This window comes from Balaenoptera physalus (assembly GCF_965194825.1).
Source record: "Balaenoptera physalus genome assembly, chromosome: 17".
Lineage (NCBI taxonomy): Eukaryota > Metazoa > Chordata > Mammalia > Artiodactyla > Balaenopteridae > Balaenoptera > Balaenoptera physalus.
The window spans coordinates 19,724,185-19,748,831 of NC_138895.1; the positions used below are offsets into that span (position 1 = coordinate 19,724,185).

Here is a 24,647-nt window from a genome sequence, read left to right on the forward strand (position 1 = left end):
TCAGTTAACAAAATTATTGTAAGTCTTTTGAATTTGGGTTTTGACATTAATCTAAACAACACCGCTTATAACAGATGTTGCAGAGTCACCCTGATTATTTAGTTATTTGTTTGTGAAAGAGGAGACAATCATATATTTAGAAACATGATATTAAGGGAAATTTCGAAAAAGAGAGATTTATTTATAAACTAGAAGGAAGGGATCTGAAAGATACAAAGTGATTATGAAAAACTGGCAACAAATACTTCAAATATTTTTAGAAAGGAAATGAGTAGGCATTTAGGGACAGATAAAAGAGAGATAAATTACAGGAGGGATCAGAGAAAGCAAGAGATCTGGATCATACCAAAAAAGGAAAGAAAAGAGGGGCTCACACAAACAGCTGCCGGAGAGGCAAATGGTGAAGAAACTAACATCATGATCAGTTATCAAGTATTGGCTGGGAATTGGTTCAAAATGTAGGTAATCAAAAAGTAACCATTTATATATTAAAAATGTCAAAACTTAAAGCAAATTTAGTGGGATCTTATTTTTTTCCAAAAGACACATACACCTTCTTAAATACTGTGATTGAAATGTAAACACATATAGTGAGATTCATCTTCTGTTCCTCACTCCCCCCCCCCCCCGCGAGTAGGGACGCCCCATTAATTCTGCCAGTATAAGGATTGTTATATTTGTCTCTCGTTTAGCTATTCATTGTCAGTTTTCTGTACTATTGCAATGTCTCCAAGTGGAGCCTTTTCATTTTGTTCCTCTCCATTCTTTTTCAGTGCATCATTAATTTTTACTGGAATTACTCTCTTCCATAAGTCCGTTATTTAAGAAAACCAAATCATCTTATGAAAGCATTTAAGACCCTCCATAGTCTTGTTCCATATTGCTTATCTCTGCTGTTCTACAGGGTGTGGCCTGGAGTAAGTTACATAACTTTCTATGCTTCAATTACCTCACCTGAAAAATGGGACAAATAATGCCTCATAGGGATTGCTCTAAGAATTAATTGAGATATTATGTATAACCTACTTAAAAGAACATTAAACACACAACATATGGTCAATATACGTTAGTTTTTATTACTAATATCTTTATAATCATTTTTGTTGTTATTTACCATGGGGAAACTATGCATCTGTCATAATACACTACTGACCCTTCAGCATTTAACTAAATGTGAAATCCTCCAGGAATTTTTCTGCAACTCTTCTGGTAAGAATAAAATAATGCTCCCTAATATGCCTTTTTAACTTAACCATATTAATTTTTAAATTTTGCCTTATATTATATTTAGTTCTTTAAATTTAAGGAGAAGCTCCTGGATAATGGTAATACTCTTATCTATCTCTGTACCCCAGAGACACAGTAATTTTTATCCTCTATAAATAGTGGGTCAGTATTGTTGAATGAATAGTCCAACAATTCCTAATTTTATTCTTGATGACATAAGTAAACATTGTGCATGTTGTCACAGCAGAAATAAAATATTATAGCTAATTAAAATAGTTTATTGATAAACATTCTAAATGTGGACTTAAAACAGAGGTCAATGCTTATATAATAGTATCAATATTAACATTATTTTAGCTTTCAAAGTTTAACAGACCACATGTTAATTAGTACTTTAATGTTATGCATCTAATAAAAATAATGTGTGCATTTCAAGCAAAGCAGAGTAATCAAAATTTTTTTCTTTCCTAAATCTGTTGATAATTTACATGCTATAATGTATATTTTTCTATTCAATTTTGTAACTTGAAGTCTTGACTTTTCTCTAGCATTTCTACAATGTTCTTAAATATAAACTCATTTGAAGAACATGGTGAGCTAAGCAAAGAAACAAAGCTATGATTTTTGCAAACATACCAAACTCCAAGATTTAGGGTTTAAGCTAATTTATTGCACAAAGAATTACATTGTTTAGGTGGATTTAAAACACTTATCTGAGGTGGTATTTCAACCCTGGCACCATAATATTTAGGAGCTGAAGAAATAGTTTAGTCAAATTACCTGAACTTCTTTCACTAATTTGTTGGAATTAAAGGCTAAATTATACTTTTGAGATTTGTAAAAGACAAATTATTTAGAACTCTACCATTATGCCTACCAGTTAGATGTTCTCTTTTTTTCTTATTCTCCAATCCCTGTCATGTTATGCAAAATAATGAGTGTAAAACTATGCTGATAAGCAAATATCTTTGTACTAGATCATTAAATTGTGAAAACTAATTTTTCAGCGACTACTAAAAAATATCTTCTAATTAAAACTCTAATTGTCAACTATATTTATGACTATGCTGATGAAGATGAAAACAGAGGGCCTACACAGGGCTGTATCTGATAAGCTCACTTTTAAAAAGCGACATGTATGTAAGATGAAATAGAAATCAGGAATAAATATTTCAAAGTGTATGGATTGATTTAAAATAACATTAGGAGTGTTAAAATCCCAGCCTGACTGAGCTCTTAACTTATGCTAAAACCAAGATTTTTTTTTTTTAAAGCCGTATGGGAACAACTTGGTTAGGAACAATACAATGAAAAACACAAATAAATGAGCAAATAGTAGCCCCTCCTGAAGCTTTCTGCTTTCATTTATTCTAGGAGAAGGGATGACATGTATTGAGCACCAACAATGTGTTAGAAACACTGCTCTAGATTTCATGTATATTATTTGATTTCTCACAACTTGTGAGGCAAGATTATTTTCCCAAATTTATGTATTAGAATGTAGATTCTAAAAGGTTAAGTAACTTATCTCCAAGTGAACTCTCAGAAGTTATTTAAATAAAGTTATGGACTTTATTTCAGATATTAATGAACTAGATTCAATCACTTTAAATCAAATTTTTTGAGGTATAATTTACATTCAAGAAAGTGTATGCATTTATTATACACTTTGATGCATTGTATTAGTTTCCTAGTCCTGCTCTAACGAAGTACCACAAAACGAGGGGTTTAAACAACAGAAATTTATTGTCTCACAGTTCTGGAGGCTAGAAGTCCCAGATCAAGGTGTTGGCATGGCCAGACTCCCTCTGAATGCTCTAGGGAATGTGTTCCATGTCTTGCTTCTATCTTCTGTTGGTTTGCTGACATTTTTATGTATTCCTTTGGCATGTGGCATAAACCCAATATACACACGTTATCCTCTTTATGTGTGTGCCTGAGTCCAAATTTCCCTTTTTTTAAGTACACAAGTCATCCAATATGACCTCATCTTAACTGATTACATCAGCAATGACTCTATTTCCAAATAAGGTCACATTCTGAGGTACTGGGGATTAGGATTTAAACATATGAATTTTGGAGAACACAATTCAAGTACATGAGTGTTGACAAATTTATACATTTGTATTTACTACCATTATAAGGAGATATAAAACATTTCCATAAACCCCCCAATTTTGTGTTGCTTATTTCCAGTCAATCCTCCAAATGCCCTCAGATTTGGCTATCACTGTTGTGCTTTTTATCAGTATTAGACTGAACACCTCTAGGGTTTCATATAAATATAATTATCTATGTAGTATGTACTGCTTTGTGTCTTGCTTCTTTTGCTCTGCATAATGTTTTTAAGATTTACTCATGTTGTTACATTTATCAGTCATTTTTCTTTTTTAAACATTGAATAGTACTCTGTTGTATGAATATCCATCAATTTACTCATCCATTCATCTATTGCAGATGAATGTTCCATGTTTTAGGTAATATTGAATAAAGCTGCTATGAATATTCATGTACAAGGCCTTGCCTATCACATATTTTCATTTCTTTTAGATACATAGGTAGAAGAATTGCTGGGTTATATAGCAAATATGTGTTTAAAAGATTTTTGCTCACCTTTTTTTCAAAGTGGTTGTACCACCTTACAGTCCCACAAGTAATGTAGGAGAGCTCTTGGTTGCTCCATATGTTTGGCAAACTTGATTACATTTAATCTTTCGAATTTTAGCTGTTCAATACATGTGTAATCCTCTCTCATTTATTGTGGTTTTACTTTGCATTTACCTCATGAATAATAATGTTGAGCATTTTTTCATGTGCTATTTATATATCTACTCTGTGAAGTATCTATTCAAACCTTTTGCCCATTTTTAAAAGATTGGTTGTCTTATTATTGAATTATAATAGTAAGTTTTTTATATATCCTGGATATAAGGCTTTTGTCATATATATCCATATACATATAAGGATATGTATTTTAAGCAGTATATATGTAAATATGTATTTGCTTTTTTAATGATGTTTTTGGAGAGCAGAAAATTTAAATTTGATGGAGTGCAACTTAATTCTTTTTTGTTTTGTGTTTTATTACAAGTGTTCTTCAAAAGTCCTAATTTTCCTTTAATTTTTAAAAACTATTTTCACTGGATATAAAATTCTGTGTTGACGGTTGTTTGCTTTTAGCATTTTAAAGATGTCATGTCATTGACTTCTGGCTTATGTATTTTCTGAAGAGACCTTCACAATCATTCTATTTGTATCCGTCCCTACATAATGGTTCTTCTTCCTCTGGCAGCTTTCAAGATTTTCTCTTTATCACTATGTAGAGATTGTTTAGTCTCATACTAAGGTCTAATCTCTTTGGGGTCTCTATGAAGTGCTCCCACTGATACGCAAGGAATAGCCACTCCCGTTGCTCAGAGCTTGTTTCCTGGGTCCTGGTGAGCTCTGGAAAAGGTTCCATTTATTCTTCTCTCATTGCTCTTTTTTGAGTCAGGCTGGTATTAAGCAAACACTCCAGGGGATCCTATGAAAATTTGTGAACCTGGGCCGACTCTGCCCAGCCGGCCATTTTCCTAGGGCCAGCGGTTCCCCCGGCTGCACTCTAGAAGAGGAGCGAGGAACTTCCTTGCAGCCAGACTCAAGGCTCTGCGCCGTGAAGGTACACAGAGCCTGAGTCAGGCCTCCCACGTGGCTCTCACCAGCCGACTTCCCGGTACTGCCTGCGATGGCAAGACTGAGGAGCACCCCTGAGATCTGGCCAGGAGTCCCCGGCCAGATGGGCCTGGCCAATCCCTACAAAGCGTCGACCTGGTATCGATCCCAAAGAGCCCGGATGCGGAGTCGCAGGATGCGCATGCGCAGTTTGGCAGTTCGCTCGCCCACCCCCACCCACCCCCACCCTCGTCCTCTCGGAGCACCTGCCCTCAGGCGTCCAGGAGCCATAGGGCTGTGTGAACAGGTCCGGTCCAGCCTCGCAGCCCATCTTCCTGCGGTCAGCTGTTTCCCCCACTGCACTCCTGACGCGGAGCAGGGAATGTCCCCGGAGCTAGACGCTCCGTGGCCCTGTGCCGGGAAGGTACACAGGGCGGCCTCTGTGGGAGTGAGGCCTCCGAGGCATCTCTCAGCAGCAGAGGACTTTCCCACGGGGCCCTGGACGGCAAGACTGAGGAGTTCCCGAGATCGGCTTCAGGGGAACAGGCGTCTCTGTTTGGGGGCGGGCTGGACCTTGGCAGCGCCTTGCTGCTCCGGAACTCCCAGCCTGCGGCCTGGCCTCTCCCGCCACTGCCCAGACCCGGCTGGGCAGCGGGCTGGACCTTGGCCCGACCTTGCAGTCGTAAAAATAAGCCAAATCCTGTATTTGCACTTAGCCGGAAGGTGAGTGTTCATCTGTAGCTGTTAAATGCAAATAACCTTTATTTTAACTTAAAGAATTCCACCGGAAGTCTTTAATTGACTTCAGTTATCAAACATCAGAGAAGAAAAGAATTGGGAACTGTTGTCACTGCTTAATAATAAGATTTTTGCTCCTACTTGGCTCATTGCTCTGGCCCTGCTGAGATGTTCAATGTAAGGAAATAATTATGATAATGTATCCAGAACAGATGTGCTGGAAATTGTTCCATAACTTTGATACAGTTTTAATCGACAAAACAAAACAAAAAATCTTAGCTTCCTTTGAGAACTATAGTTGGACAACCTCTATGTTGTATATGAATTTATGTGTGTGTAAATTTACATTTTTCATAGAATGATGGTGTGTTAGATAAATGTCTTAGTGTTCATCTAACTACCATTCATCATCTCAGTTTGCAGGTGGAAAAACTGAATATGCACTGACTTGGCCTAAGTCTTGTAGAGCTGTGAATAATTTTAAGTAAGTTCTTCAGATTTCCAATCATATTTTCTATATTTCCCTGAGATAAAGCCAGGAATAAGCACACACACCCAATGTTAGTGTCCCGATGCCTAAATGCTTTGAATACGTCCTTGCACACTTCAGAAGGTATCAACAGTCAGTGATTATACTACAAACACTCTACCAATAAGGGTGAGTACCACACTAATAAAGAATAAACCTAATTAGGTAATTTAATGTGTCAATTTAGAAGCATATTTGTTTGTTGCATCAGAATCTATTTTTTAAAAAGTAAAAAAAAAAAAAAAAAAAATTCACAACATACACACTAAGTCTGTAAGACATTAAAAAGCTACCAGACAACTGGTATTGCTGTGTGAAATACTAAGAGGCCTATCAAATGCTTTTATAAATAGTACTAGTAATAACCATTTTCATAAAGTGCTTATTACGTGCCAGGCATTGTCCTAAACAGTTTATATGGAAACTCACACAGTCCACACTACAGCCCAGTGAGGAGAAGGCCATTATTATCATGTTCATTTATAGATGATAAGAATTCAGTAACTTCCTCAAAAATCACCCATAAAGTAAATATTGGAGCCAGGATTTGAACTCCTAAAATATGGCTCTAGACTCTGGCCTCTTATTAGTTATTTCCCTCCCACAGCCAGCATCTTTTACTAGCTGTATAGACAGCCTAATCTCTTTATGCAAATATACTTTTCAGAATGGGTACAAGGTGTGAAGATACTTTTGTCATAAGCAAATGCCCTGTAAAGGCATCTACTGCAGAGGAGGCTTCAATAACCAAGCCAACAAGCTCCCCACCGGGGTAAGGGACATCACCTAGACAAGTAAGTTTCCTGTTTTTCTGCCCCACGTTTTAGCCTCTAATTGGCCTCGTGTGGTGAGGGACTCCCCAACCCCATGAAAACCTGTCAAAGCTTTGCCCAATAAAGGTTGTGTGTGCTCCTGCCACCTTGTGGTTGTATATTGTTCCTTGATCAGCTCTGAAATCCCCTACACTTGATATATATTTTCCATTTGGTCATCTGTTTTTTATTCCTTTGTTCCTCCTTTCCTGTCTTCTTTTGGATGAGTCAGGTATATTTAATTATTCCATTTTTTTTTACTTTTCCATTAACTTTTTAGCTCTATATTTATTTATTTTTCTCGTAGTAATTTATAGGGACTGTAATATGCATTTTTTATTATATTACTGTCTATCTTAAATTAGCACATTTGTCACTTCTAAATGCAAGTGCCTTCAAACAGTTTAATTCATTTACTACCACTCCTGCCTTTTGTGCTCGTGTTATCATAATTTTTACTTATACATTTGTGATCTGCCTTATAAGACATTATTGTTTTTCATTGAAGTAGTCAGGATTTATTTATATTTACTTTTTCCAGGGTTTGTTTACTTCAGAAGTTCTGTGTTTCCATATATTGTCATATTTTATTTAATATGAGAAAACATAATATACCGTAGTGTAAAACAACTGCTCATGTATTTGCTCAGCTTTTATTTACCTGATACATCTTTACTTCATCTTCAGTTTTGGAGGACATTTTTGCTAGAGAGAGATTTCTAAGTAACTTGTCTTTTTCCTTTTGATCACTTTAAAGATATTCCATGGTCTTCTGCCTTCTATAGTAATGATGACCATTAAGTTTTAAGTTTAATTTTTGTCCTTTTGAATGCAAAGTGTGATTTTCTTTGGCCGCTCTTAAAAATTTTATCTTTATTTTTTGGCAATCAGACTGATAACCAATTGGTAACTAAAATGCCTAAGTCACCTGTAGATTTCTCTTTTCCTTTTTTATTTTTCTTTGATTTGGGGTCATTTGTTTCTTTTCTTTTTGCGTGCTTCATATGTTTGCATTGGAGGAAAATTGTAGAAATTCTAAATGATGTTATCTTCCTCCAGATGTGCTAAATTTTCTTTTGCAAAACAACCGCAGCACTATTGGATCACCTTGGTCCTATTGAGGCTTGGTTTTCGTCTTTGTTAGGGCTAGTTATTTTATTTTTGTCTTTATTCCCAAGGCCCTCACTATTAGAGCATAGCCTTTCTGGGGTCTCAAATTAAAGCACTGCGTCGTAACGAAAGCCACCCCTAACCTTGACTGGGTTTGAACTCCAACTTTTCTCCCTAAATCATGTGGCTACTGCCATGTCTGCTTTAGCATTTTAACCTCCCAGATGCTATTTCTAGTACGTTTTAAAAACATTTTTGAGTGTTACCCTGTGAGCGCACAGCAGGGCAGACAATGATTTAGGGGAGATGTATATACTAATTTTTAAGCCCTCTCTCTGAGGTTTCCTTCTCCACTGGTGTTTGCCTATTAAATCCCAGCCAGTATGGCAGCACCAACATCTGGCCTCAGTCTTCTCAACACAGTAAGACTTACACTTTCTGCTTCTATTTTATCTCCCTTGTCTGATATTTCATTATACAATTCCCTTCTCACAAGGGTTTTACCCCTTCAAGCCCGCCTATATTTGTTGCTTTCCAAAACTTTCAAATCCATGTTTTATAGATTTTTTCAGCTTTTATAGTTGTTCTGTGCTGGAAGGCTAGTCCAAAACAGGCTATTCTGCTCTGGCTGGAACCAAAAAGCTACAAATGTTTGTTTTTATAAGCTGTATTTTATTTGGAAGAGGTAATGCAACCCATGACAACAATAAAAAAATTCAGATGTTCTAAAGATACATCATGAAAAGTATATTACTTTGAATTTATAAAGTTTCCCTTTATAAATTCAACCAAGCCTCATGTGGATTTACAGTCACAGATCTGCATGTCTTTGTATTTATGGATTTGTGCATACATGCATGTGAACTCTTAACCATTACGCTATTCTATCTAATTAAGAAATTAACACTTCCTTATTAATTTAAAATATTTTGGCCAGTCTTTTTTCTTTTCATTTTTAAACTTGTATGTGTATGTTGTTAAATTTTTTAGATCTTTTCCTTAATGATTTCGGATGTCATTCTGCTTAGAGGAGCCATTCTTACTTCAAGCATACATTAAAAAAAAACTTCAATGTTTTCTTAAAGCACTTTAAGGTTTTATTTATTATGTTTAAATATTGGATAAATCTAACATTTATTTTGGTATAAGGACTGAGGAAGGAGAAATCCAACTATGTTTTTCCAAATGGCTATCCATTTTTCCTAGCACTGTTGTTTGAATAATTCATTTTTCCCACATAAATTTGAAAATGCTGTCTTATTTGAACTAAACTTCCATAAATATTTGATATAATTATTGGCTGTATCTTCTGATCTATTGATCTAGCTATCTATCAGCCAATACTAACATGTCTTGTTAATTTGCTTTGTAATATATTTTAATGTTTGGTATGGCTTACGGCTTACTACTTGTGCTTTTTAAAAATTGCCAGCTAGTCTCACATGTTTATATTTTCATAGGAAGTATAAAAGTCATTTTTTGTCAGTTAATAGTCCAGTTTGAGACACAGGTATAATATTGGATGCCTTATGCTTTTGGTTATAATTACAGTTCCTGCTACCATAATTTTTCTTCTTTTTATTAAACTGGATCAATGATATCCCCAGAGCCTGTAATGTGAGGTCATATGTCATATGCACTTCGTGATGTGGTGACATTCCTGCTCCCACTGTACACATCCTCACTGCCCAGCAGAATGCTTCTGGGAGAGATCATCCTTTTTGCTTTCTGTCTTGTTACAAAATAACTCTAATCCTTCTAAGTAGGATTTAGTAGACATAAATGTATAAAACATATCACAAAGAAGTATTTGATATAAATAGGCAGCAAGTTGTAGTCTCCACCAAAAAAGAATAACATAACCAATATCTTTCAACATTGAGCTGTGCACTGAATTTAGAGAATGTTTTCACTTAGTTCCTGGTTCTCATTCTATCTGCTATAAATATGCATTGCATTGGAATATACACAAACTCTAAAACTTTGCAGCTTGTACCTTTTAAGTTATGATTCCAACCTACATTTTATGAAAGCAATAAATACCATAAAGCTCATTTAATATTAACATTTTTCTTTTACATCCTTTAGTAGAGGAAAATGATCTTAATTTGATTTTTGTTCATCTGATAAACATGTCAAATAATAATTCCTCAAATTCCAGTAGTGTCTTAAAATTTACAAGCTTTTTTCACATATAGTATTTAATTTGAGTTTGACAAAAAGTCCATGAAATAGAAGTTTATATTTCCTTTTACAAATGGGGAAAGCAAAAGCAGAGATTTTAAATGATTTTAGATTAAAACTCTATTTACTGAACTCCAAAATGATTTGAAAATAAAATAAGACACTTCTGCTTTAAATATGATTGCTATTAATTTTGTTTATTAAAGAAATTATTAAGAACCTATGGAGGTGATTCTGAAATTTTCCATGCATTTACTGAAATAGTGAAATTATTGAAACAGTAAAATGATATACACATTTTAACTGTTACTTATATCAGAATATTATATTGTCACAGGAGGTTCAAAAATATCACTTTTTTCTCAATCTAAAGCCTGTGAAATATTTTACATCAAAAAAACAAACCATCGATAATCACAAAGACATAGAAAAGTGTTACAATCATACATTCCAAAAGGGGAATCTAAATATTTCTGTCATTTACTACTTTATTTGAAATATTTATCAACTTAATAAGGAGACATTTCTACCACATAATTTTTGAAACTGATGTTGAGTCTTTGAGAAGATTTCTGGTCTTGACTCATGTACCAAAAAAAGTATTATGTAGTTTAAGGATTTATATTGGATCTTAGTTCAGATTTTATTTTATGCTTATCGTATAGTCTAAAATCGTTAGAAATATTTCACCCGGAAATGGTTAAATGAAATAGTGTAGATAAAAATTGAGCAGAAGATAAGTTTGGAGAAAAGAATTAGAAGGGCAGAGAATTAAAAGAGGCTACTTTTATAAATGATTGGAAGACAAATGACCCTTGGTATATTTGGTTTTTTTTCACAGAGTTAACAGATACAGATTAGGGACTATTTTAAATATCCTCAGTGCTTGGAGATAATCCTTCATTCATTTGGTTGATGCCATATTGAAATACAGGGCTACTGCAGTCACATAAGTAGGGCAGACACTTAGGATCAAAAGTCAATGAGTCATTTTGCTGACAAGAAGTTAAGAGTTGAAAGCTTTGATAGTGTCAGGTCATTGGGGGAGCCCAAGATTTGGAAGATCAAAAAATGGTGGGAAATTAGGTGGTTGATAAATTAGGCCGGAGTCTGGAATACCTAAAGTTGATAAAGTAGAATAAACATAATAGACAAATAAAAGCAGTGAGAATACAGAAGAGAATAATAGTCTGGACAGGTTTATTTGTCTGTGACGTCAAAGAGAAATGTATGGTTCAGCTGCCCTGAAGGCTTGGGTAGGATAGATGCAACAAAGATAAGTGTGTCATGTGTGTCTTGTGTGCATTACTCTAGGAGAATTTATCGCTATACCTTTCCTTGTTGAAATAGTGTTATTAACCAAAATGCTTGACCTTCTAACTGCTTTGTGTAAAAAAGAAGTAGTGATGCATGTGATCTGGTGTGGACCCAACTAAGATTATTTAAGAGGATATTAGTCCATTGCAATGTAAGTTCTACTTTGATGTATTGATTTTACTGCCTTTAAGAGACTTGTTACATTATAAATCAGGATTTCATTGAATACTGCCATATTTTAATCATTAATTTTTTTATTCATAGGATAGAGTTTATAAATACTTGTACATTTTTGATTTATGTACAAGAATACACACATGTAGTATATGCATATTAAGAACAATTTATGTATGATCACAAGACCAATAATTTATTTCTTATATATGCATTTTTTCTTTTTATCTGCACACACTATTTCCTTACAATACCACAGATGACAAAGTGTTGAAATTATAGCATATCACATGTAATACAGTAAATGTGAAACTTTGCAAACATTTGAAAATCAGAATATAAATTAGGAAATCATTCATGTGCTCTTTATTAACAGGTATTACTAAATATAAACTTTATTGCATGTGTTAAATTGTCTTTTCTGCTTTATACGAGTCATCTTGTTTAAACCATTTAAACATTTTCCTTTTGGCAATTGAAGAAATATAACAATTCCGAAAGGAAAGAAGGAATGTTCCTCCACAGTGAAAAAAAAAAAATTAGACCAACCCACAGATAATTTCTGCTGGTTCTAATGGCTCTTACCCAGCTCTTTTGGTTAATATGACATTCTGTTTGACAGTAGCCTTCAGTGTAGCACTGCCAGAGAAAGCTAGCCTGGGCATGCAGCAGCCAAATATTCTTCCACGTCCTCACACGCTGAGTAAATCTTTGCTTACTGGCAGCCTTGCCCGCTGGTTGGAGCACTTGACTGGAAAGGAGAAACAGATATAGATGTGAAAACTTGGGCAGGGTGAAAGAGGAGAAATGGAAAAGTTCAGGAAAAAACAAGGGGAAAGGATTTGAGGATTCTTTTCCATAAAAATAAAAAAGTCAAAAAAATTTAGAATGATGAATCAAAGCGAGAAATGTTCCTGTGTAATTCATAGCCACACAACGATTGCTTCCATGGATTTTAAAAGCAAAGCAATACAATGAAAAAAGTCTTTAGATAGAAGTATCGACAGTATTGACTTTTTTACAGGTTATTTACACTTAGAGGAAACACAGTTCTAGCCAGAGTAAGATGAAGGTTTACTTCGAGGGAAACATGCCTCCATAATAAACAAGGAAGTACTGTCTTTGTTCTAATTATTTATGAGCCAAAATTTAGCATATATATTATTATTTAGATAATTTAAATATTAAGAATATTTAATTGTAGGGTAATAACCTAAGTAAAGCATAATTGAATTCCTAAGAATAATATAACCATAACTAACATAAACATTGTAATAATATTTATTGAGTGTCTGTTATGTTCTAGATGCATATAATTTATTCTACACCTTATATAGTGAAGTAGATAAAACCTAAAAGGTTTCATTTTTGGAAAGATGACAGTGAGGATCAAGAACAAATAAGTCTTTGAAAGACAAATATGTTTTCAAGAGCATTATTGAAAATAACTACAAGTATAGATTAAAATATTTAGAACTCTTAATGCCACATGCTTCCTATCCTGCCGCCATTTTTTTTTCTACAGCCATTTTTAAGCAAACCATTTCCATAAGTAAAATGTATACAGGTAATTGAATTTGTGTGAGGATAGACCAACAAACCACTGTCTTACAGTATTAGTAGGTGACTAAACATCCATGAATGGAAAATGTATGAAAAACTGGCTAATAGCAGCCCTTCCATCAGATTTGTCTATAAAGATACTAGACAGGAGAAGATAGATACGTAAATTTTCATAAGCATCAATTGTTCAAGGAGAGGTTTGGATATCTTGGAAGAGCTGGATGTGTCATGTAAAGGATTAAAACAACAAAATATTACATAAAAAAATTAGGATTAATAGAATAATAATGCATAAAATAAAAGGATGTACATAATGTGGGTGAGTTACGTTGAAGGCAGGACAGACATAGGAAGCAAATGAGAATAATGGAGCAGGTATCAGGGGGTTAAAGATCATCAGGGTAGCTGGAAAATAAAGGTATCCCTGAGCACTAATAGTAAGATAGATGTAGCTGGTGAATGAATGAGTTGAGAGATCAAATTAAGAAACTCTCCTAAAAAGCAGCAAGATCGTATAAAGTTATAGAAAACATACAATTGCTAAGAGAGAGTGAGGCCAGAAATAGAAATACATAAATCCACACAGAAGCTTCAGAAAAAGAGAAAAATAAAAGTAAAAAAAAAATTTTGAAGAAACAATTTACAAAAATTTCCCAGGATTGAAAAATACATGTGAAAGACTTGAGGTTGCAAGTATTCAGAGAGTACAAAACAGGAGAAAGGAAAATTCACACCTAGTATAGTGAATTTTAAGAATATCAAAGTCAAAGGGAAAATTCTAACTATTTTCAGGGAGAATGAAAAGACCTACAAAAGAATAAGTTTCAGATGAACATCAAGCGTTTCAATAGCACCACTGGGTACAGAATTTCAAAGGGGTAATATTTCTTAAGTTTTGAAAATAAAGAACTTAGAATTTTCTATTCAAACAGGTTGCTTAGGAAACTCAGGACTTGAGAGACTCCTTGGGGGTGAATTCCCTGGGTTTCTTTATTGCTTCATCCTGACATCCTGGTTAGGGTGTTGCAGAAACCTCCAACCTGGAACCATCTAAGGATACAGATATTTTTTAAAAAATTCCAAGAAAAGGGTAGCCTAAAAAAGAAAACGTTTTTGGCAGTATCTCCTCTACTCTACTCAAACATCAACAGAACAACTGACCCCGCCCCCATGGTTCCAGAGAAGTGGAAGGTGAGGTTGATCTTTCAACCCACACCTGCCTCACAGAATCCAGTGATGCTCTGAATGCCCCCCCCCCCCGAGTGCTGACAGGATCAAGTAGGCAGCTGACCTTCCCTCCTCAACCAGCTGAAGCAGGAGGTGTTTCCCTTCCTTGCTGGGGTGATGGCAGTGGGGCTGAGCAGAGCACTGATGTCTATTCCACAGCCAGCAGAAGCAGGCAGCAATCCCTCCAGCACTGCAGCCAGGTAGTGTCAGTGTGATCCAGGGGTGAGGTAAGCCTCCACTGCAACCTGGCATCAAAGAAACTGAACAAGGTGGCGCAAAGCCGGCTACTCACTCCTCTCCTCCAGATCAGTAGGTCTCAGTGGGGAGGCTGAGTATCTACCTTCACCCGGGATCAATGAGGCAAAAAGAAGTGGTAAGAAGTAAGGCCAGTCTGTATTCCGCTTCTCCCTATCTCTTCCCCTAGTGGCAGGGGGCCCAGCGGGGAGTTGAGTTTGTACCCCTGCTTGGAGATGGTAATGCTGCACTAGTAGACACCCCACTTGTGTGGGGTAAGGTGGTGAGGCCAAGCAAGAAGCTGATCCCAAATGCCTACTTGGCCCTTGTGTATGCTTCAACATGGAAAAGGTCTGCTCTAAATATAAGTACAATACACACACATATATTTATTTATTCCAGTGTCTCATAATGTCTGAAAGTCTAGAATGCAATAAAAACCATATCAAGAACCAGGGGAATATCATACTATGGATGAGAAAAGACAGTCAACAGATGTCAAAAAAGAAATCAAACATTGGAATTACCTGACAAAGATCTTAAAGTAGCCGTGATAAAAGCACTTAAACAAGCAATTAAAAGTTCTCTTGAAATGAATGTAAAAAAACAGAAAATCTCAGCAAAGAAAATATCAAAAAGGAACTAAATGGAAATTATTGGACTGAATAATACAATAACTAAATACATAATTCTCTGGATGGGTTCAGTAGTGGAGTGGAGATGTCAGAGGATAAAATAAGTGAACTTATGGACATATTCAATAAGATTTACCTGATTTAAGTAACAGAAAATGGAATAAAGAAAGTTAGTGGAGTCTGGGACTGTGGGAAAAAAATCACACACTGTTTACCTTTGTGTTCTGACAAATATATCTTTCATGAATACTCTGGAAAATGATACTGTTGGGCCTACCTAATACTCTTTCCTCATTTGTTTATAGAACCCCAATATTCTCAGGAGCTAAAATGTCCAAGGAAAGTGCATCCTTCCCTACTCCCCAAGGGATGAAGCATGAATATCTAAATGAAGCTTGGTTACCACATTTACTCTGTCACAGATTTTTATAGAGATGATGAGGTGATCGAGTTACAGAAGAAGATATTTAAGGAGACATCTGCTTGGGGTCAAGGTGGCTCTGGGAAGGATTTTGCTCCATGGATATAAAGAGAGCAAGATAAACACACTCCTACCTTGAACAAAGTTCTGTGGAGATAGGACAGCTTGGAGTTGTGCTTTTCATTATGTAGCTAAGAAGTGACAAGCATTTATTTTAATAAAAGCTAATATGCTGAGGATGGCAAAATGGAAAAACAGTGAGAACCTAGGATGTTAATAATTTTGTTGAGGTATGACATCAGGCCTAAAACTTCCTGTCTCCAAAGTTGTTAAACATCTTTATTTCATAAATCACCTTATTTGAGCATTGTATTTCTTGCAGTCAGAACTATTTTCAGGGACTTCCCTGGTGGTGCAGTGGTTAAGAATCCGCCTGCCAGTGCAGGGCACACTGGTTCGATCCCTGGTCTAGGAAGATCTCACATGCTGCAGAGCAGCTAAGCCCGTGTGCCACAACTACTGAAGCCTGCGCACCTAGAGCCCGTGCTCCGCAACAAGAGGAGCCACTGCAATGAGAAGCCCGCGCACCACAACGGGGAGTAGCCCCTGCTCGCTGCAATTAGAGAAAGCCAACGCGCCGCAACGAAGACCCAACGCAGCCAAAAAAATAAATAAATAAAATTTAAAAAGAAATAAAATTTCTCTCATTATAAAAAAAAAATACATTTGCAGCTGGCACAGTTACATGAACATTACTCATGATTGTTTCATGATCACCTCTAAATATTCTTTTATTTCCTTAAAATCAAATTTTCTGGGCCCACTTGAACTAATTTAAAACAATTAGGTCCTCTATTAGAATATTTTTTTCTATTCTTGAGCTTCAGTTTTCTTTGTTTTCCCGGCTTTATTGAGGTGATATTGACAAATAGAAGTTGTATATATTTTCAGTGTACAATGTGATATGTACATATATATATGTATGTATAGATGTATATACATATGAGTATACATACATTGTGAAATGATTACCACAATTAAGCTAATTAACATAATCAGCTCCTCATGCAGTTATCAGTTTTTTTTGTGTGTGGTGAGAACATGTAAGAACTACACTCTTAGCAAATTTCAAGTATACTATATAGTATTATTAACTATAGTCAATATGCTGTACGTTAGATCTCCAGAAATTATTCGTCCTGTACTACTGAAACTTTGTACCCTTTGATTAAAATCTCATTTTAAATGGGGACTAAAACCCCACCATACCCCCAGTCCTTGACAACTACCATTCTAATCTCTGTTTCTCTGAGTTCAAGTTTTTAAGATTCCACATACAAGTGGGATCATGCAGTATTTGTTTTTCTGTGCCTGGCTTATTTCATTTAGCATTATGTCATCCAGGTTCATCCATGTTGTCACAAATATAGAATTTCCTTCTTTTTTAAGACCGAAAAATATTGTGTGTATGATAGATAGATAGATAGATAGATAAATAGTCACATTTTCTTTATTCATTCATCCCTCAGTGGACACTTAGGTTTTTTTCCATATCTTGGCTATTGTGAATCATGATACAATGAACATGGGAGTGCAAATATTTCTTCCTGATACTGATTTCATTTCCTTTGGACATATACCAACAAATGGGATTGCTGGATCATATGGTAGTTCTATTTTTAGTTTGTTGAGGAATCTCCATACTGTTTTCCATAATGGCTGAACGAATTTACATTCCTACCAACAGTGCACAAGGATTCCTTTTTTTCCATATCCTCACCAACACTTATATCTTGTCTTTTTGATAATAGACATTCTCACTGGTGTGAGGTAATGTCTCATTGTGGTTTTGATTTGCATTTCCCTGAAGATTATTAATATTGAGCATCTTTCGATACACCTGTTGGCCATTTGTGAACAATGCTTATTCAGTCTTGGCACATTTTTTAATCAGGTTATTATTATTCTTGCTATTGAGTTGAGTTCCTTATATATTTTGGATATTGACACCTTATTACATATATGATTTGCAAATATTTTCTCCCATTCCGTAGGTTGTTCCTTTACTCTCTTGATTATTTCCTTTGATATGCAAGAGCTTTTTAGTTTGGTGTAAACAATTTGTCTAATTTTACTTTTGTTGCCTGTGCTTTTGGGGTAATATCTAAAAATTATTGCCAAGGCCAATATCAAGAAGCTTTCTTCCTATGTTTTTTTCCTAGTAGTTTTACAGTTTTAGGTCTTATATTTAAGTCTTTAATCCATTTTGAGTTGATTTTTGTAGATGGTGTGAGATAAGGATCCAATTTCATTTTTCTGAATATGGATATTCAGTTTTCTTATCACCATTTATTATTGAAGATACTGTCCTTTCCCCATTGTGTTCTTGTCACCATTGTCAAAGATCAATTGACTGTAAATGTGTGGATTTATTTCTGGGATCTTTATTCACTTCCATTGATCCATATGTCTGTTCTTATGCCAGTACCATGCTGTGTTGATTACCATAGCTTTGTAGTGCATTTTGAAATCAGATAGTGCAATGACTCCGCATTGTTCTTTTTGCTCAGGATTGCTTTGGCTATAATGAAGGATAAAAATCATATGATCATCTCAAGAGATACAGAAGAAGCATTTGTCAAAATTCAGTACCCTTTCATGATAAATATTGTCAACACTCTTTCATGATAAAAACTCAACAAATTGAAAACTATCAGGTATAGAAGGAATGTACCTCAATGTAATAAAGTCCATATATAACAAAACCGTAGCTAACATCATACTGAATGGTGAAAAGCTGAAAGCTTTTTCTCTAAGATTAGGAACAAGACAAGGATGCCCCCTGTCACCACTTCTGTTCAATATAGTACTAGAAGTCCTGGCTGGAGCAATCAGGCAAGAAACAAAATTATAGTCATTCAAATCAAAAAGGAAGAAGTGAAATCGTCTCTATTTACAGTTGACATAACCTTATATGTAGAGCACCCTAAAGACTCCACCGAAAAACTGTGAGAACCAATATGCAAATTCAGTAAAGTTACAGGATACAAGATCACACAGAAATTACTCATGTTTCTATACACTACCTATGAACTATCTGAAAAAGCAATTAAGAAAACAATCCCCTTTACAGTAGCATAAAAAAATACTTAGGAGTAGATTTAGCCATTGAAGTAAAAGATCTGTACACTGAAAACTATAAAACATTGTTGAAAGAAATTGAAGAAGACACAAATAAATGGAAAGATAGCATGTGTTCATGGATTAGAATAAGCAGTTTCCTCTTAATAATTTTTTCTAGCTACCCTGATCGAGAAATTGAAAAAAAATAGTGTTTAAACAGATCTGCCTTCTTTTTGATTTTCAACCATTGGACATTTCCTCTTCTTGTTTGCTTTATTTCTTAAAACATGATGTAAAAGCTCTCTTTTGGGTAGGGAATTTTAAAAAGTAATCTTAGGAGAGTCTGTGTTTAAGTTTATTCACAATATTCTTATGTGTTTATGACTTTCCCCCCAGTTTATCATAGTTGAGAGATTTTTCCTTTCTGTCTTTTGAATACACTGAACTACTTTTTTATTTATCTTAATTTTTTGGCTCTCTCAATTGTCAACTTACAGTAATATTATTTTTACAAAGAAAATTCAATTTCTGTACAAAATTTATAAAACTAAAACAAATAATTATTCAAATACTGAATTTATAACATACAGGGTGCCCCAAAGACTCTCTTTTAAAAAGTAAGGGAGAAGAAAACTGGCAGGAAAGCCCCAGTTCTTTCTTCCTGGAAAACTGGGGGTATTAGCAATTTCTGATGTTTTCATTAGTTAAAAGAAAATACCAAAGTCATCCTTCTGTAGTTCTGTCTTTTCTAACTTGAATCTGGGTTTCCATTTTTCCAGGCAGCAGTTTCTTGCTCCTTGTTACTTTACACTGGCAAGGATGCTAGGCCTCTAAAGAAAATTTTGAATGAAACTGCTCAGGTATTAGATAACCAGAGGGCTGCTAATCCTGTTACTAAACTGATTCATGAGTGGTCTTTTAAATTTATATTATATACCTGTCCCCTTCGTAGCAATGTTATCCGCAGTGCCAAATGGTTTTGCTAAGTAATAAATCTGATATATCACTTCCCTGCTTACAACTCTAAAGCTCTCTATTGCTATCGGGTGATCCATGCTCCTTCTCAGTCCATATAAAGTTTTCCATTTCCATGAAATGGATTCTCCTCTCCAATTAGCCTCATCATTTACTACTCTGGGGTTGGCATTTATGGTCTAACTACACCAAGGTATCTGTAGATCTCCACAATTTGCATCATGCTTTTTACCTCTGCACTTCTGCTTATTGCTTTAGGAAGTCTTTCCCATTGGAATAAAAAACCCATATTAATTGAAGTCATCCATTTAAATCTACATGATATTTGAATAAACTTGGCTCAAGCCCCCATATCTATATTCTGTTTCTGTATGTGTAAACTGGGGGAGGGGTGCAGTATTTTAGTGTTTTCCTTAGATTGCTGTGCATTCCTAGGGCCTTTTTTTTAAAATGGTTTCTCTGGATACCGATTTCTGGTTCTATTGAATGCTCAGTTTCACTCATGTCTTACTTCCTGGGACTACTGTCTTCTCTTTGCTCCACACCAGTAAAGATGTAGGAAAAAAAAAGTCACTTTATTTGAGTTTCCTAAAACACAAGCATTTGTGTGTATACCAGACCTTATCTTAGTCTAGGGTAATGGAAAATATTTAAATTAAGACAATAAAAATGATTCAAAATTGATTATAAGTTACTGTTATTTAATAATCCTTTAGGCATCATATCACTTGATCTTCTCAATAGGTGTCTTTTCCCCTAAGAACTTCAGTACCAGCCCTGTTGCCCTTTTTTTTTTTTTTTTTGCATCTTCAAAAGCAGCTTTATTGAAGTATAGTTTACATATCATAAAATTCATCTAGTTTAAGTATACAATTCAATGCTTTTTAGTAAATTTACAAAGTTGTGCAAGCATCACTACAGTTCAGTTTTTTTTTTAAGATTTTTAGAAATTTCATGTAATGCCTGAAACATTTATATTAACATATTTCCATACAAATAACCCAAAGAAAGTTTAGTATTAGTTGTTTTTTTGTTTGTTTTTTTTATACTGCAGGTTCTTATTAGTCATCAGTTTTATACACATCAGTGTATACATGTCAATCCCAATCTCCCAATTCATCACACCACCATCCCCACCCCACTGCGGTTTTCCCCCCTTGGTGTCCATACGTTTGTTCTCTACATCTGTGTCTCAACTTCTGCCCTGCAAACCGGTTCATGTACCATTTTTCTAGGTTCCACATACATGCGTTAATATACGATATTTGTTTTTCTCTTTCTGACTTACTTCACTCTGCATGATAGTCTCTAGATCCATCCACGTCTCAACAAATGAATCAATTTCATTCCTTTTTATGGCTGAGTAATATTCCATTGTATATCTGTACCACAACTTCTTTATCCATTCGTCTGTCGATGGGCATTTAGGTTGCTTCCATGACCTGGCTATTGTAAATAGTGCTGCAATGAACATTGGGGTGCATGTGTCTTTTTGAATTATGGTTTTCCCAGGGTCTATGCCCAGTAATGGGATTGCTGGATCATATGGTAATTCTATTTTTAGTTTTTTAAGGAACCTCAATACTGTTCTCCATAGTGGCTGTATCAATTTATGTTCCCACCAACAGTGCAAGAGGGTTCCCTTTTCTCCACACCCTCTCCAGCATTTGTTGTTTGTAGATTTTCTGATGATGCCCATTCTAACTGGTGTGAGGTGATACCTCATTGTCGTTTTGATTTGCATTTCTCTAATAATTAGTGATGTTGAGCAGCTTTTCATGTGCTTCTTGGCCATCTGTATGTCTTCTTTGGAGAAATGTCTATTTATGTCTTCTGCCCATTTTTGGATTGGGTTGTTTGTTTCTTCAATATTGAGCTGCATCAGCTGTTTATATATTTTGGAGATTAATCCTTTGTCCGTTGATTTGTTTGCGAATATTTTCTCCCATTCTGAGGGTTGTCTTTTCATCTTGTTTATGGTTTCCTTTGCTGTGCAAAAGCTTTGAAGTTTCATTAGGTCCCATTTGTTTATTTTTGTTTTTATTTCCATTACTCTAGGAGGTGGATCAAAAAAGATCTTGCTGTGATTTATGTCAAAGAGTGTTCTTCCTATGTTTTCCTCTAAGAGTTTTATAGTGTCTGGTCTTACATTTAGCTCTCGAATCCATTTTGAGTTTATTTTTGTGTATGGTGTTAGGGAGTGTTCTAATTTCATTCTTTTACATGTAGCTGTCCAGTTTTCCCAGCACCACTTATTGAAGAGACTCTTTTCTCCATTGTATATCTTTACCTCCTTTGTCAGAAATTAGTTGACCATAGGTGCGTGGGTTTATCTCTGGGCTTTCTATCCTGTTCCATTGCTCTATATTTCTGTTTTTGTGCCAGTACCATATTGTCTTGATTACTGTGGCTTTGTAGTATAGTCTGAAGTCAGGGAGCCTGATTTCTCCAGCTCCGTTTTTTTCCCTCAAGACTGCTTTGGCTATTTGGAGTCTTTTGTGTTTCCATACAAATTTTAAGATGATTTGTTCTAGTTCTGTAAAAAATGCCATTGGTAATTTGATAGGGATTGCATTGAATCTGTAGGTTGCTTTGGGTAGTATAGTCATTTTCACAATATTGATTCTTCCAATCCAAGAACATGGTATATCTCTCCATCTGTTGGTATCATATTTAATTTCTTTCATCAATGTCTTATAGTTTTCTGCATACAGATCTTTTGTTTCCCTAGGTAGGTTTATTCCTAGGTATTCTATTCTTTTTGTTGCAATGGTAAATGGGAGTGTTTCCATAATTTCTTTTTCAGATTTTTCATCATTAGTGTATAGGATTGCAAGAGATTTCTGTGCATTAATTTTGTATCCTGCAAGTTTACCAAATTCACTGATTAGCTCTAGTAGTTTTCTGGTGGCATTTTAAGGATTCTTTATTTATAGTATCATGTCATCTGCAAACAGTGACAGTTTTACTTCTTCTTTTCCAATTTGTATTCCTCTTATTTCTTTTTCTTCTCTGATTGCCATGTCTAGGACTTCCAAAACTATGTTGAATAATAGTGGAGAGAGTGGACATCCTTGTCTCGTTCCTGATCTTAGAGGAAATGCTTTCAGTTTTTCACCATTGAGAATGATGTTTGTTGTGGGTTTGTCGTATATGGCCTTTATTATGTTGAGGTAGGTTCCCTCTATGCCCACTTTCTGGAGAGTTTTTATCATAAATGGGTGTTGAATTTTGTCAAAAGCTTTTTCTGCATCTATTGAGATGATCATATGGTTTTTCTTCTTCAATTTGTTAATATGGTGTATCACATTGATTGATTTGCGTATATTGAAGAATCCTTGTATCCCTGGGATAAATCCCACTTGATCGTGGTGTATGATCCTTTTAATGTGTTGTTGGATTCTGTTTGCTAGTATTTTGTTGAGGATTTTTGCATCTATATTCATCAGTGATATTGGTCTGTAATTTTCTTTTTTTGTAGTATCTTTGTCTGGTTTTGGTATGAGGGTGATGGTGGCCTCATAGAATGAGTTTGGGAGTGTTCCTTCCTCTGCAATTTTTTGGAAGAGTTTGAGAAGGATGGGTGTTAGCTCTTCTCTAAATGTTTGATAGAATTCACCTGTGAAGCCATCTGGTCCTGGACTTCTGTTTATTGGAAGATTTTTAATCAGAGTTTCAATTTCATTACTTGTGATTGGTCTGTTCATATTTTCTGTTTCTTCCTGGTTCAGTCTTGGAAGGTTATCCCTTTCTAAGAATTTCTCCATTTCTTCCAGGTTGTCCATTTTATTGGCATAGAGTTGCTTGTAGTAGTCTCTTAGGATGCTTTGTATTTCTGCGTTGTCTGTTGTAACTTCTCCTTTTTCATTTCTAATTTTACTGATTTGAGTCCTCTCCCTCTTTTTCTTGATGAATCTGGCTAATGGTTTATCAATTTTGTTTTTCTTCTGAAAGAACCAGCTTTTAGTTTTATTGATCGTTGCTATTGTTTTCTTTGTTTCTATTTCATTTATTTCTGCTCTGATCTTTATGATTTCTTTCCTTCTGCTAACTTTGGGATTTTTTTGTTCCTCTTTCTCTAGTTCCTTTTGGTGTAAGGTTAGATTGTTTACTTGAGATTTTTCTTGTTTCTTTAGGTAGGCTTGTATAGCTATGAACTTCCCTCTTAGAACTGCTTTTGCTGCATCTCATAGGTTTTGGATCATCTTGTTTTCATTGTCGTTTGTCTCTAGGTATTTTTTGATTTCCTCTTTGATTTCTTCAGTGATCTCTTGGTTATTTAGTAACGTATTGTTTAGCCTCCATGTGTTTGTGTTTTTTACGGTTTTTTCCCTGTAATTGATTTCTAATCCCATAGTGTTGTGGTCAGAAAAGATGCTTGATATGATTTCAATTTTCTTAAATTTACTGAAGCTTGATTTGTGACCCAAGATGTGATCTATCCTGGAGAATGTTCCATGCACACTTGAGAAGAAAGTGTAATCTGTTTTTGGAGGGAATGTCCTATAAATATCAATTAAATCTATCTGGTCTATTGTGTCATTTAAAGCTTTTGTTTCCTTATTTATTTTCATTTTTGATGATCTGTCCATTGGTGTAAGTGAGGTGTTAAAGTCCCCCACTATGATTGTGTTACTGTCGATTTCCTCTTTTGTGGCTGTTAACAGTTGCCTTTTGTATTCAGGTGCTCCTATGTTGGGTGCATATATATTTATAATTGTTATATC

The 24,647-nt window shown here is 35.1% G+C and overlaps 1 protein-coding gene across 2 annotated transcripts; it reads left to right on the plus strand.

Moving 5' to 3' along the window:
* Positions 1–40: 40 nt before the first annotated feature.
* On the plus strand, positions 41–22,619 carry LOC309646367 (uncharacterized protein). Of its 2 annotated transcripts, XM_082432635.1 has the most exons (3): positions 41–5,601; positions 6,033–6,100; positions 6,813–22,619. In XM_082432635.1, exons 1-2 carry the CDS (start codon positions 4,952–4,954, stop codon positions 6,061–6,063), a joined length of 681 nt encoding a protein of 226 aa, XP_082288761.1. In that variant the 5' UTR covers positions 41–4,951; the 3' UTR covers positions 6,064–6,100; positions 6,813–22,619. The 2 variants fall into 2 exon arrangements, with proteins under 2 accessions (XP_082288761.1, XP_082288760.1); XM_082432634.1 differs by having other exon boundaries at positions 6,033–22,619.
* Positions 22,620–24,647: the final 2,028 nt, after the last annotated feature.